The following is a 14,392-nucleotide window of genomic DNA, read 5'->3' as shown; positions in this document are numbered from 1 at the left end:
AGTCTTTTGTGGTAGAAGTGATGGTTCTACCATATTTGTAACAAGGAGCTGAATGTGCAGCTTTAGCTATATGGAGTATACACAAGACTAGATAATGATCCGAGATATCATCAATCTGCTGCAGAATTTCGACGCCATTAACATCAATTCCATGTGACATTATTAAATCTAAAGTATGATTCCGACAATGAGTAGGACCTGACACGTGTTGTCTAACCCCAATGGAGTTCAGAATGTATATACAGTAAATGCTGATCCCAATGCATCTTTTTCATTATCAATGTGGATATTAAAATCACCAACAATTAAGACTTTATCTGCAGCCAGAAGCTAGTCGCATCCAAAGCCGTATCTAAGGCCCTCACATTCTTAGTATCCTCAATTAATGTTTGGATGCGTGTCTCTAGTTCTAAAAATCTTCTCTGTCCGCCTAACTATTTCCCTGCATTTATCACATGTGAATCCCTCGCCGCTGACAGAGAAAGCTACACTATACATGTGGCAAGCAGTGCAAGTGACAATAACAGGAGAAGCCATTACTCACCGTGATTGTCGAATGATTCCGACTTACCACAGTTGTTTGATGAACTCGGGGAGAGAGAGAGAGAGAGAAATGCTAACGTGCTGCACTCACAGTTTAGATTGAAAAGTGAACAATATCAAATTAGTATGCTAGATAATGTCAGAAGTATGGTGATAATTAAGTTTTATTTTAGCAGTTTAAACAACAGAAAGTGATAGTAAGATAGAGATTCCAACATAAAAACAAAGCTACACGGAGCTACAATCGCAAAACACTCAGTATCACAGCAGACAGGAACCGGACAGGGCTTGAGACTGAGACTATTGACTTGTGTTATTGTTCTCATCTGAGCTATTCTGCAAAGTGTCTGAAATTCGCTGTCTTTTACTTGATATTAAATAGCGCTCCATCGTGATAACTGTTGATACTAAACTTAAAATGAAAGCTAATGCGCACTGTACCTAAGTGCGTGTAATTGACCCCTCCCCCATAATGTTAATTGTTTATAGGCCACATATTAGGCACCTTTTTTTTTTTTTTTTTTTAGGTTTTTAATGTTTATTTTTCAGTGTTAATTACAGTGACACTGGGAGTTAAAAAACAGGAATATCATTAGGAAATCCTTGGGGGGTGGGGCTGTGCTGGGGCTAAGCAAGTTTCTGACGGGGCTATAGCACAGATGCACATAGATGCACACAGTAAACTTTACTAACTGTCAGTTACAGTAAAAGACTTGTACTGTTCATGAATAACACACATTCACAGAACTGCCTTTATTTCTGATGATCAGAGCCATGCTGAATTTTTTGACTCATCAATTCATGCAGAAATCACACACACACACACACACACACGCACGCAAACACGCACGCACGCATGCATGCTGACCGTTTACTTAAGAGATGCCCACAGCTGGTCATGATATTACTCTCAAAGGTTTATTTCACTACAGTAGCTGTACATTATTCTGCCTATTATATGACATAAATACACAGACATGAAGTATTGATTCGAGCTGAGAAATTACTATCTCAAAGAAAAGTAAAAGTCCATTACTATGTAGAAAACCCTAGTAACAAGATTATTATTAATTTATAGATTCTGCAACTAAAGTGACTAGTTAGTTAACATTTATCTACAATGTAACATCATCTATTTTTTTTGTTTTATGTTTTCCTCACTCAGCTCTGTGTCTGTACTGGTTCCCTTCTGTTCTAAACAATGCTTTTATTTGTTTACTTTCGCTGGACATACAGGGTTCACGTTCACCGTATTAAAATTAACATTGTAGTCCTTCTAAGCCATTTTACAACAGTCATCTTTAGTCATTAAATGCCATAACTCTAACTCTACACTGTAAATTCCGTAAAATTTACTGTAAAAAACGGCAGATGTGGTTGATGGAATTTTACTATAAAAAATATGGTAGCAACGTTTTAGGTTTTACGGTTTTAACTTAAATTTACAGTTAAATACCGTAATTTCATTAACTGATATAATGTTAATATACCAACCTATTGAAGTACTGAAATCTGTTTTGTACCTTTGTAATACACTGATAACCACCAAATGCAGGTGGTGATGAGAAAGTCACATGATGAACCAAAGCCCATCACAAGCAGCTTTTAAATAATAACACGTATAGAAGGTGCACAGTGTCATTCACACAACACAACCCTAATATACAAAACTGATAAGAAAAAAACTAAGAAACATAGTTATTTCAACAAAAAAAAACATCAAATTTGAAATGCAATTCAGGGAATTCTGGGAATGTCAATTTACGGTTATTCACTGTAAATTATAGTCTTTTTCACTTCCAAAAACGGTATACTACCGTAAAATTAATGTCCAATACATGTAATGGCCAATACAGTTTTTCACCGTACATAGTAGGGGAATTTACCGTTAACCATTTAACAGGTTTTTACTGTAGCATTTTTACAGTCTTTTACTGTTAAATTCACTGTCATTTTTTACAGTGTATGGCATCTAACGCTCACAAACTACTCTAATGCTGGAGCATGAACAGACAGACCGTGGCATGATACGAGGACCATATACAGTTTAGCAATCATTATACAAAAATATTTGAGTGCTCAGTGCCGAGACTGACCAATAAGAATCAAGTATTCCAAACAGCCAAGCAATAGGAATAAATAAAGTAGTACTGGAGTAAAAAGACGCAGCTCGGCCAACCATGTCCCCTTGGGATCCAACACAGTTTTCTGTTGACAGCTGGGGGATTCGTATCTAAATGTGAACTGGATTGTTATGAAAGGATATGGTAATTAAATAGAACTAGAGTTCAGAGGAAAACAGCCATATACTGGATCTGCCCTGTGCTTTTTCCAGCTCCACTGTCACATTTCATCAATTAAACTCCTTCAGGGTCACACAAGTCATTACAAACAGAGGAAGATCCTCACAATAGGATGCTGTGTTTTCATTCAAATAATCATTTCGCTTAAGCTTGTACGCGTAAACCATTCTTCAACAGACCTGACGGAGAGCTAGAAAAATTATTTTCTAATCTTCCCAAGAATTAAATTTGATAAGGCTGACAGTGTTTGTTCAGTAACACACAGATGTCAGAGAGATTAGTGCTGCTCCACACACACAGACAGCATTTACAGGACTTACATCAGCATTATGAATTCATCACTGACAGTTTATATGTACAAACTGTCTCAAGAGATATATATTTATTAAAAATCAGATTTACTAAAGGAAAAAAATAATTTTACTCTGTAGTAGAACACTTTAAATAAAGGTTCTTCTGTGCATCTTCACTATTTAACAACCTTTTTTCAGATCTTCAGCTCTATCATTAATAATTCAGTCCCACTGATGAAGTTCACAACTATTAAAAGAGTGATTGACATTCAATTTCCACTGCACTGATTACATTGCTAAAACATTTTCATTAAGGAAATCTCATAAAGGTTCCACACCTGCAGGAATAAGGAACGGTTTAGAAAAAATGAAGAATTCATACATTTATCAAAATCTGTATATGACCCTCTTTTTTCCCCCCTGCTCTTTGTGAAAGTAAGTGTTTCTATGAATAATGACTTACATTTTAGTCTGTTCCTCACAAAGCTGACTTGGCATTGCACAAGCAGCATGAATTTCTGGTAACACTTTATTTTAAGGACCAGTTCTCTCTGCTTATTAGCATGCATATTACTAGCATATTTGCTGTTTATTAGTATTTATAAAGCAAATATTAATGCCTTATTCTGCATGATCATATTTTAGATGCCTTAATCCTTAAACCCCATACCTAAACTTAACAACTACCTTACTAACTATTAATAAGCAGCAAATTAGGAGTTTATTGAGTGAAAACTATTAGTTAACAGTGGATATGTGTTCCCTATTCTTACGTTTATGCTACTTTTATTAGAGTTATTCTCAGTTGCTTAAACACTATAACCAGGCTTTTGATCTAAATTACAGTTTTTCTCGATTGCTAACGCACTATTACTGATTTGTTTGGCACAATTTTCCAAACCATTCATACAGTTCCTAAAACAAAGACATGTTTCTCAAAACTTTTAACACATTTCACCTGTTTGCACACACGTTCCAATTTGCTCAGTGTTTTCTGCAAAACTCTACACAAGAACGGCATCATTTTGCACAGGTTTAACCATGTTCTCATTTAGAAAACACAAACACACAATATAACTACCTCAAGAATCACAATATAAACTCATACAGCACACATTTATCCATGTGTGAACATTACAGTTTTTTACGATTGCTTACACACTAAAATTGAACTTTTCCAACAATTAGCAAAACCTTACACTCAAGGAGCAAAACACAAGGCTAGATTTGCACAACTGTAAGCACATTGTCAGCTTCACACTATTATCAGGGGACACAGGAGGCCATGGCGGATCCTCCGTGGCCTTAGCTGGCTTGGCCACAGGTATATGGCCCCCCCCCCAAAAAAAATTTTCTTGGGTAAATCTAGGAATCCTGGGGGGTGCTCTGGAGGAGCGGGCACTAGATGGTGCTCTAGAAAGCGCTTAAACGGGGAATCAGGAGCCCTCCCGGGGCTTAACTGGGGATCTGAAGCCCTCCCTGGGCTTAACTGGGGAACAGGAGCCCTCCCTGGGCTATACTCGGGAACAGGGAACGGCCATCCTGGCCGTGACTGAGGAACGGGACCCTCTGGGACTGGGAACGGCACTCCTGGCCATGACTGAGGAACCACCGGCGGGCTTGCCACATGAACGCTTGGTGGCCTTGCCATATTAATGTTCGTGAAAAAATATAAAAAAATTGGGAGAACAGGAACATACACGTGACAGAGGGATGCTGGGGCAGAATAATTTTTCTGTTGTTGTTTGGTGTATTGTACTGTACAGTACATTAAGTAATTTTTAAAAAATGTGCAAATGTATACGTTTGTTGTGTCTTTTGTGTTCATCATCTGAAAAGGTTTTTGAGGGGGGGAATCACAAGCAACTTATTACCGGTTTTTGTAGTATTGTTTTGTATTTATCTCACCAGTGTGTAAGACTATGTTGCAGTGTGTGTGTTTTAGCGGGCTTGTGTTTCATGTCTGAGGGCAAACTTTGGTTTTTCAGCAAGATTTAATGGTTTTGAGTGGAGAGCTTCATTTTGACCTGAAAAAAGGAAGTTTGGGGAATTGCGTGTGAAGTTATGGATTTGTGTTTAGAGTTCCGAGAAAAAGAGGCATAATTTCAAGAGATGCGTTTTAAGCAATAGAGAAAAACTGTAAGCTCATTGTATGGAAAAGAGCAGCATGATCATTTTGTGTTCTACAGGAGAAAAACTAATGAGGATGACATAGATTTCATTGAGTAAACTATTGAGTAAATTATTCCTTTAAATACACATTCTCCAAAATCTGTTTTGTGATGCATCTCATTGATTGACTATTATTTTGGGCATGTTTTTATCCCGAATTCATTAAGATTATTTAAAGGCACAATATGTAAGATTTTTTTATTAAAATATCCAAAAACCACTAGAACAGTGTTATATATTTTGCTGACTTGTGTACTTACATTATCCCAAATATTTCGAAGAATGTTTAAATCCAGAGAAGTAAGCAATTTTAACTAGTGACACAGAGCATGTCTAGTGTCATTGTGTCGCCTGCTAATTACATCATAACCCATCGATTTCCGGTTGTGTTTTGTAGAAAACATGGAAACACCAAAGACGCTTTAATATGTTGTGCATTTTAATAGACCGGTGACGACCGCACAGAGTAGCATTATAACAGAACTTTCAAATGTATCTAGTATGATAAAACAGCGCTGCTTTACCCCACATACGCACGACCGGAAGCAGCGGATGCGCTCGACTGTGGCATAATAAAAGCTCCGCTGCTTTCCAGCCGTGTGTCACGCTTGTTCAGCGGCCTCGTTTCACTTCGACGGCTTTCAGCCTCACCCTGCTTCATTCTACTACGTTAACAAATCATTAGCTCATCCATGAACATGATTTCTGCCCGAGTCCCGTCGGATTGCATCGGCTGTGGGGATGAAGACCACAACTCCCATGACTCCACACTCAGTCACGGCGTCATCAAACTACACCTTTGCCTCTTTGTTTATTTTGAATACGCGCCCTCCAGCGGCGAAAATTACATATTGTGCCTTTAATTATGAGACTCCCATTAGACACAGAGTGTTTGTTTCAAGCACTGATGACGTCTCCACCCTAAAAAGCATGAGTTATAAAAGTGTCACAAATTCCTGTCTGGCCGTGTTGAGCTGAAATCCGAAGAAAAGCTTAAACTGGTGAATTTATGTGCTGTGAAATCTGGAAAGCTTTTCCTGCACGCTGGGCAATCTAGCCTTGTGTTTTGCTCCTTGAGTGTAAGGTTTTGCTAATTGTTGGAAAAGTTTAATTTTGGTGTGTAAGCAATCGTAAAAAACTGTAATGTGAGCGGAGAGGCGCAGATACATGTTGACACTTGCGTGACCGCTCCCAGACATTAGTCACGGAGATTTTCCATCAATTCGCCCTTCACAAGCCTCTCAAGAACCCACAAACACTTCTTCCCAATTCCTCCGCTAAACAGACACATTTAAAGAACATTCTGTCTTAAATTCAGCTTAAGCGCTATTGCCATGGAAAATAATTTTCAAACTATGCTTCAGTTCATAAAAACAAACGAAAAACATAGTAACACACATACAATGGAAGTTTAGTGCAACTGGAGAAGAAATGTGGCAAAAAATGTTGCTTGAATCTTGTGAATTAAGAATTAAGAACTATCATTTCCTGTCAGAACCAATGTAACCAACATATTTCATGTCAGTGATGCTTGCTCCACGTTAAATCCTTTTAAATGCATTTCCTTGAAACAAGATGTTATCATGTCAAATAAGCTAAAACAACTAAAATCCGATGTAAACGATGACAGAATTGACATTTTTGGGTGAACAATCCCTTTAAAATACAAAAAAATTATTTTAATTTTAATATATTTATTATGTAATTTTTAATTAGTTACTAATATTAATCTATGGACACTACTATTTAATGTAAAAAAGAGTTTTGAAAAGAATTCTTGAATGCTGAAGCAAATGGGAGGCCTGAGATCAAAGCGCTGTATTGGGAGTCATTGTCATTCTGGTATGTTAAGAGAAAGGAAACATTGAAATCGCATCATATGACCCCTTTAAGCATTATGGAACATTTTGTATTTAATCCAGAATATTCCTTTCAACTGCCAGGGCCTCAGTGTGAAAGAAGAGCAGAAAGCTCTGCTCTGGGTCATCAGAAGAGCTAGAACAGATAATGAACATTACAAGGCAATCTTTGCCCAAGAGCATCAGCTCTGGACTCACAGGCACTGACCTGACAGTGCTGAGGGCATCACACAAAAAACACCAAGACCCCGGGATCACGACTGCAATCTGTGATAGACACTAGATCCTCCCAGACCTACCTGCAGTTTAGAGGAGGATCGAGGGTCAGAATAATACTGTGGGCAAGCGTTTATCATCTTATGAACATGAGTGTGGAAGATTACAGCCCTCAGTCCTGCATGCTCGCTGGATGCATATCGCTGACCGCAGGAACTTAAATTATATGAAAAGCAGAACTTACACTTGTAGCTGCTAATCATATTTGATAAAACATGTCTCTGTAGAGCAGTGAGACTCAGGGGTGTCAAAGAGCAACTATTTGAGGTTAAAAAAGATCTCTATTTATTACTGTATATACATATGATACATTCATAATTTTGTATTTCTATCTAGAAACAGGGCAGATAAAGTATCTAGTAGGAGGCTGAAGTTTGGTTGGTTAGCATGCAGGTGATGCTTTAACTACTCAGTAGGGGCATCTTTCTTTTTAACAGACATTTATTTTGCAATACATTCATGTCATTGATTGTTTTAATTAATTTATTTGGCAAAGGTGAAATTTTCAGCATCCATTCTACAATCTTTAGTGTCATATGATACTTCAGAAATCGTTTGCCGCTCAAGAAACATTTCTTTTTATTGGCAGTGCTGAAAACAGTTTTTGCTGCATGCTATTTTTGTGGCAACCTTGATACCATTCAACAATCTGGGGTTAAAAAAAAAGACAAAACAAGTTAATTAAAAAATTAATTTTATTCAGCAAGGATGCACTAAATTGATCCAAAGTGATGGTCAAAGCATTTCTAAATTTACAAAAGATGCTGTATGAACTTTCTATTCCTCAAAGAATCCTGAAAATAGTGTCACAGTTTTCACAAAAATATTAAGCAGCAAACACACACACACACACACACACACACACAAACAAAATATTGTTTTTATAAAGTTGTGTATAGTTTTGACAAAAGTGTTCCATTTTGCAAATGATCTGAAGTGTTGTGCTACTTTGGTGTAGGGTTGTGTTAATTGTGTGTAGTGTTTTGACAAACCGGGCCCTGTTTTCAAAATTGTGCTTAAGCAATCGTAAAAAACTGTAATACTTTGATTAAATAAATGAAGCAGCACAACTGTTTTCAACAGTGATAATCAGAAATGATACTTAATTAGCAAATCAGCATATTAGAATGATTTCTGAAGGATTGCGTGACTGAAGACTGACGGCTTCTGAAAATTCAACTGCCATCAATAGAAAACATTTCACAATTTTACTGTTTTACTGTATTTCTGAACAGATATATGCAGCCTTTCGCGTATGAATAAAAAATAAAGTTATTTCCCTCAGTTTTAATTCCAAAAGAGACGTATTGCATTGGTGAGAGTGTGAGTGTGGAGTCTCGATTTTCTCCAAAGATGCTGCAAAACATTTCCCAGGTCTCCTAAAGCTCGTGAAAACAAGCTCCTCGGGAGAGACTCAGAGACGGCTCAATAATAAATAATTAAATAATTTCTAAATAGTTCGATAACATTTAAAAGACAATTTACAAAAATTAAAAATAAATAAACTGCACCAGAATAGGCAAAGGGTTACAAATTTAGACTAAAATGAGCTATTGGTTAGGGTAGCTAGTTTGGGTTAGTTGAGCTGGTTAGTTGTCTGTGGACTCATTTCTTGTGTTAAAACTAGCAACTTTCACGCTAGGTACATTTTTAGGTAATATTTATCAAATACATCAAAACATTTTCCAAACAAAATTAAACAAAATCAGAAACATTGGATTTGTGTCTCTTGTGCTTTGTAAACATCACAAGTGTGTGCCAGTGATCAAAGTTATTCATAATGCTGCCTCGGATTCATAATCATAACGAGTCCACCGCACCCTTACCCTACAAATCTTATGACTGACATGTAGTTATTTTACACTATAACAACAAAAAAAGTATTATACTGGAAGCCACTTCCCTGTCAGTAATGGAGTCTTTATTATTATTATTATTATTATTATGTAAACATTAAACAAATACATAAAGGACAGAACAGACAAAACTTCTACAGGAAAAAACAAACAAACACACAAAACAACAACAACAACAACAACAACAAATAAGAAATAGTAATGGAGTCTATAATGCCACAGCAGCGGGTCTGATTATTATAATTATTTATTAGCATAAATTATTCAACGATTAATATCATTATCATATCATCTTTTTTTGTGAGCACAGTAGCAAAATCTGAGAAGCCAGCGGAGGTGGACGCGTCTATAATGAAGCAGGTAGTTATTATTATTATTATTATTATTATTATTATTATTATTATTCGTTCTGATGAACACACGCTGAGGACATCTGCTGGCCAAATGTGCCTAAATGCAACGGAAAACAGCGGGCAAATTAATAGGCCTACTCTATTAATACATATTAATACTTAATACATATTAAGACTTTGTTAATACTCTGTGTTCCTAGTCATATGCTGGAGCTGGAGATGGACAAAACTGCGAAAATGTTTTCGTTTTTATATTCTAAAGCGTGGCCAGGTCTATATCAACAAGAAATTAACTCAACTGGCTCTAGACACTCATTAAATATTTACTGTATTTAATTACAAATATTTCTTATTCATTTCCAATGGCGGTCATTTTTATACGCGAACAACACAAGTGTGACTATTTCTTTTACGTTTAGCTTTTTCGAATCCATGATATTTATTTTTCCACATAGCGACTGCCATAAAAGTCATCGTGTTTTATACAATTCCGATGAAGTAGCGATTTTTTAAATTTCAAAACATTTTTTTTTTTGAAGTCGGAACCTTTATTCTGTCGTCAATGTTTCCGGCCGAGCGAAATGAGCACGGGATTTCTTTCCTGCACGTTACACGCGCGTACGCAGACTGAACTAAACAACAATTGAATAAAGCAGCTATCCCGAAACTACTAAACTACCATGGAGACGATTTTAGAGCAGCAGCGTCGGTACCACGAGGAGAAAGAGAGACTGATGGACGCCAAAACGAAGGAGATGCTAACGAAAAAAACCACGGTAACTCTACGGATCTTTGAATGGGTTTAAAATGGTGCTAACACATAACCGTTACATCATGTTATTAATAACCATAAACTAAACTAAAACGAACACTATTTAAACTAGTTACGCCCAGCAGTGATTAAAGTCAAGTTATGTGTGTTATGCTACATTATACACAACATTATACTGTCGGTTTATTACACCAAACTATCTATACTTTAGTTTTCATGATGCTTTAATTTATCTCAGCCTGTTTTACGAGTAACGTTATATCTTTATTACTTCTACATGTAGTTGTTATGCTTGATTAACCGTTGGGTGCTCTTTTTGAGAAGGGTACTTTGTGTTTCTTATCTGTTTTTTGTTTTTGGAAGTACCTTCAAAAGTTAGGTTTAGATCTACATGGAGACATTTAGCAGTGTTCCTATTCAGCACAACTTCTCTTTTCTCTGTTCAACAGCTGAGAGACCAGATCAACTCCGATCATCGAGTGAGAGCTATGCTGGATGTGAGATTCATCTTTTCCTTTGTGTCCTAATTCATTCTCAAATTCATAATCCTGCAATCTGCGTGAATGCATGAAGCTGGTGTGTTTGCGTTGTTTGATTCTTGCAGAGATACATGGAAGTGAGCGCAAACCTCAGAGACTTGTACGAAGACAAAGACGGGTAAGACAATCTCAAGGACATCCGAGTCAGTATAGAAATATATCGGGCTTATTTTGTGCGATCTCACGGCGGTGTTGTGTGTCTGTTCGTCAGTATGAGGAAGGATGAGCTGAATGCAATATCGGGACCCAACGAGTTCGCTGAGTTCTACAACCGACTCAAAGTGATCAAGGAGTTCCACAGAAAACACCCTAACGAGGTACAGACGGCTGTGAAGTGCTCTGTCCTGAACGACACGCTTCTGTCTCAGAGAGAAATATTCACTCCGCTCGTTCTGTGTGTCGATTGCAGATCTGTGTGCCCATGTCAGTGGAGTTTGAAGAGCTCATGAAAGCCAAAGACAACCCCAGTGAGGAGGCACAAAGTAAGTCTGGAGTAACGTGAGCGCTGTTTGCTGTTGGCGCTGATATGTGCTGTGAATGGACGGTAACGGTCTCAATGCTGGTCACAGATCTGGTGGAGTTCACTGATGAAGAGGGTTACGGACGCTACCTGGATCTCCACGACTGCTACCTGAAGTACATTAATCTTAAAGGAGTGGAGGTACTGTCCGGCTTCTTATTTGATTATCATGCCTTCAAACAATTGAAGAAAAGACTCTTATACTTCTGTGTCTGTTGCTCTCTTCTAGAAACTGGAGTATGTCACTTATCTGTCAACATTCGATCAGCTCTTTGACATCTCTAAAGACAGGAAGAATGCAGAGTATAAGAAGTAGGTGAAAGTTGGCCATTTAAATGCCACATAACTGATTGAAATAAAATCGAAATAAAATTATGGCCTAGTGTAATTATAATATAGCAATTGCTGCAGTTTAAAGGGGTCATGCACTGCTTTTTTAAAATTTTGTACTGTTCTCTGAGATCCACTTATAATGTTGTCAAGATTCTTACATCAAAGACATAATGTTTTAGCAGTAAAAGGCTGTTTTCTGTCCTGTTTTGAGCCCCTCATCTGAACGCTCTGTGTGAACCGGTGTGGTGGATTGTAAACTCAGAAGTAAACGATCACTGCTGTGATTGGCTAACAGTTGTGTTTGTTTGACAGCCTACATAGATGGACGCTGCTGTGATTTAGGTCAAAAACGCATAAATACTCAGTTCATATCAAACAAAGCAATAGTGATCACGTAATAAAAAGTTACTCACTTGTGTGGTGCGACATTACTGTCAGATCCAATATAGTCGCACAGCATCATCTTTTAGATTCAATCTTTCTGAAAATCCTGAGTCGAATTGTGCCTTGCTTGTAAACAAATCCACTGTGAAATGATGTGAACAACGACCTAGTTCTCACTGATGCGATCTGGATCTTCAGTAAAAATAAAGTTCATCCAGTCTTTCCTAATGTTGGGATCTGATGGAAGGCGATGCAAAGATGTGTTTTTCCACAGCTTAGCACTGCACAGCGTCTTGATGACTTTGGAGCATCTTTATCGTTTGGTTTCTGTGTAGACCTGCGTTCGTCTCTCTCGATATTTACACTACATGCGTGAATCGGTGGGCGGGGCTAAACAGTCAGTGATGTAGAATCGGTGGGCAGTGCTAAACAGGCAGTGATGTAGAAGCAGGCGTTGATGATCTTCTGCGGAGGCGGAGTTTAGCCACACTATTACATCATAGAGCGGCACATTCCACAAGCTGTCTTTTTGGCAGATTGGCTTCAATATAAGCTGCTTTTAGACTAATGAGAACGTTTCTTGTATGTGAAAAGATCAAGGGAATTTAGATTTCTCAGTTCATGACCCCTTTAATTAACCAGATCTTTTGTTTCAGAATGAAATGCAGCACTGTGCTGATTTACTCGCGTGCATCTCATGATAACATTGTTTTCAGTGACTCCGAGTGACTAGGTTGGCATTAAATGCTGCTCGTATCGACCGAAATTAAGAAATATATCGTGATATCAATTTTGGCCATATCGTCCAGTCCTAGCTCCACATGAACTTTTGTAATGAGAAGTGTTTAAACCTGCTGCCAACAACAAAACAATCGCAATTTGTGTCAGAAAAAAATCACAGTGGGGTTTTTTTTTCTTTCCCCAAATCGTTCAGCTCTACCACATAATCCATGCTTTATATTGTGTAATCTTTAACTTTTTTTTTTATTATTATGAAATGTTGACTTTCTGTTGATCATTGGATTAAATGTGATGGGTCAGAGCTTGTGGAGTGTGTGTTGGATAAACTCCGTTTGAAAGCTGCTGATGTCTAGTTGAATGCATGTTGTTTCTGGTCAGTGGTCTCATGTCTGTGCTCTTGCAGGTATCTGGAGATGTTGCTGGAGTACCTGCAGGAATACACGGATCGGGTCAAGCCTCTGCTGGATCAGAATGAGCTCTATGGAAAGATCTTGGCAGAGTTTGAGAAGAAGTGGGAGAGTGGGATGTTTCCAGGCTGGCCGGTGGGTTTGTGCTTAAAGGAGACATATTATGCCCCTTTTTACAATATGTAATACAAGTCTCTGGTGTCCCCAGAATGTGTCTGTGAAGTTTCCGCTCAAAATACTCCACAGATCATTTATTATATCATTTTGAAAATGCCCATTTTGAGTGGAAGCAGAAACACGCTGTTTTTCGTGCCCGTTTCTTTAAATGCAAATGAGCTGCTGCTCCCCGCACCCTTTTTTAGAATAGAGCTGCGCCATTACAGCTCGTACCTGCTAAAAACATCAGCTTTGGTTCTGATTGTCATGTTTATCGCTCTGAAATCATGCGTTTTAAACCATATGAGTTTAAACTTCTGATATACGGTTTTCTGAGAGCACACATCCGAAGCACACGCACAGAAAGCGGCTGCCACAGCATGTGAGGACTAAACTAAGTTCACATTAGCACGTTTAACAAGTTTACGTTAAAAACACACATGAGTTACAAAAACAGTCGGTTATGTCTATGAAGGTAAACAGCTGGGAAATAAATCGCATGTTTATTTTAGATCTGTGTGGCAGCAGCAATATACAGTAAATAAATCAATAAATCCACTGCTCTCTTGTCTCCTCTGAGGCTGGGACTCTAAATAGTGTTCTGTGCTCGTCTGTGCAGCCAAAGACAGAACAATTAGCATGCTTTGCTTAAACTTTCGCCATGGCATTAGAACTGGTACACCGTTGTCGCTTGCGAAAACAAAAATGACAGCGCCGGGGGTGGAAAAAATTAACTTACAGATTAATGAGATCCCTTTGCCACGTCACCAAGGGAGCGAAATCAGACGCGCTCGTTTTCTCAGACGCTTGCAGAAAAAGGCTTACCAAAACAAAGTTACTGGGTTAATCTTTTTCACGTTTCCTTGGTTGGTAGATGCACCAGGG

At 38.0% G+C, this 14,392-nt stretch overlaps 1 protein-coding gene across 1 annotated transcript in view; it reads left to right on the top strand.

Annotated features, from left to right (window-relative positions):
• Nucleotides 1–10,210: 10,210 nt before the first annotated feature.
• Nucleotides 10,211–14,392, top strand: part of sf3a3 (splicing factor 3a, subunit 3) — a 19,333-nt gene continuing 15,151 nt past the window's right edge. Inside the window, exons 1-8 of the mRNA XM_016527374.1 lie at nt 10,211–10,431; nt 10,877–10,924; nt 11,032–11,084; nt 11,178–11,283; nt 11,376–11,448; nt 11,536–11,627; nt 11,716–11,798; nt 13,348–13,486. Of these exons, the coding sequence (XP_016382860.1) occupies nt 10,336–10,431; nt 10,877–10,924; nt 11,032–11,084; nt 11,178–11,283; nt 11,376–11,448; nt 11,536–11,627; nt 11,716–11,798; nt 13,348–13,486 (690 nt within the window). The 5' untranslated portion in view covers nt 10,211–10,335. The remainder of the gene's footprint in view (nt 10,432–10,876; nt 10,925–11,031; nt 11,085–11,177; nt 11,284–11,375; nt 11,449–11,535; nt 11,628–11,715; nt 11,799–13,347; nt 13,487–14,392) is intronic.

This window comes from Sinocyclocheilus rhinocerous, unplaced genomic scaffold (genome assembly GCF_001515625.1).
Source record: "Sinocyclocheilus rhinocerous isolate Xijiao unplaced genomic scaffold, SAMN03320098_v1.1 scaffold1563, whole genome shotgun sequence".
Lineage (NCBI taxonomy): Eukaryota > Metazoa > Chordata > Actinopteri > Cypriniformes > Cyprinidae > Sinocyclocheilus > Sinocyclocheilus rhinocerous.
The sequence above is the reverse complement of the archived record's forward strand: the minus strand, read 5'-3'. Positions and strand labels throughout refer to the sequence as shown.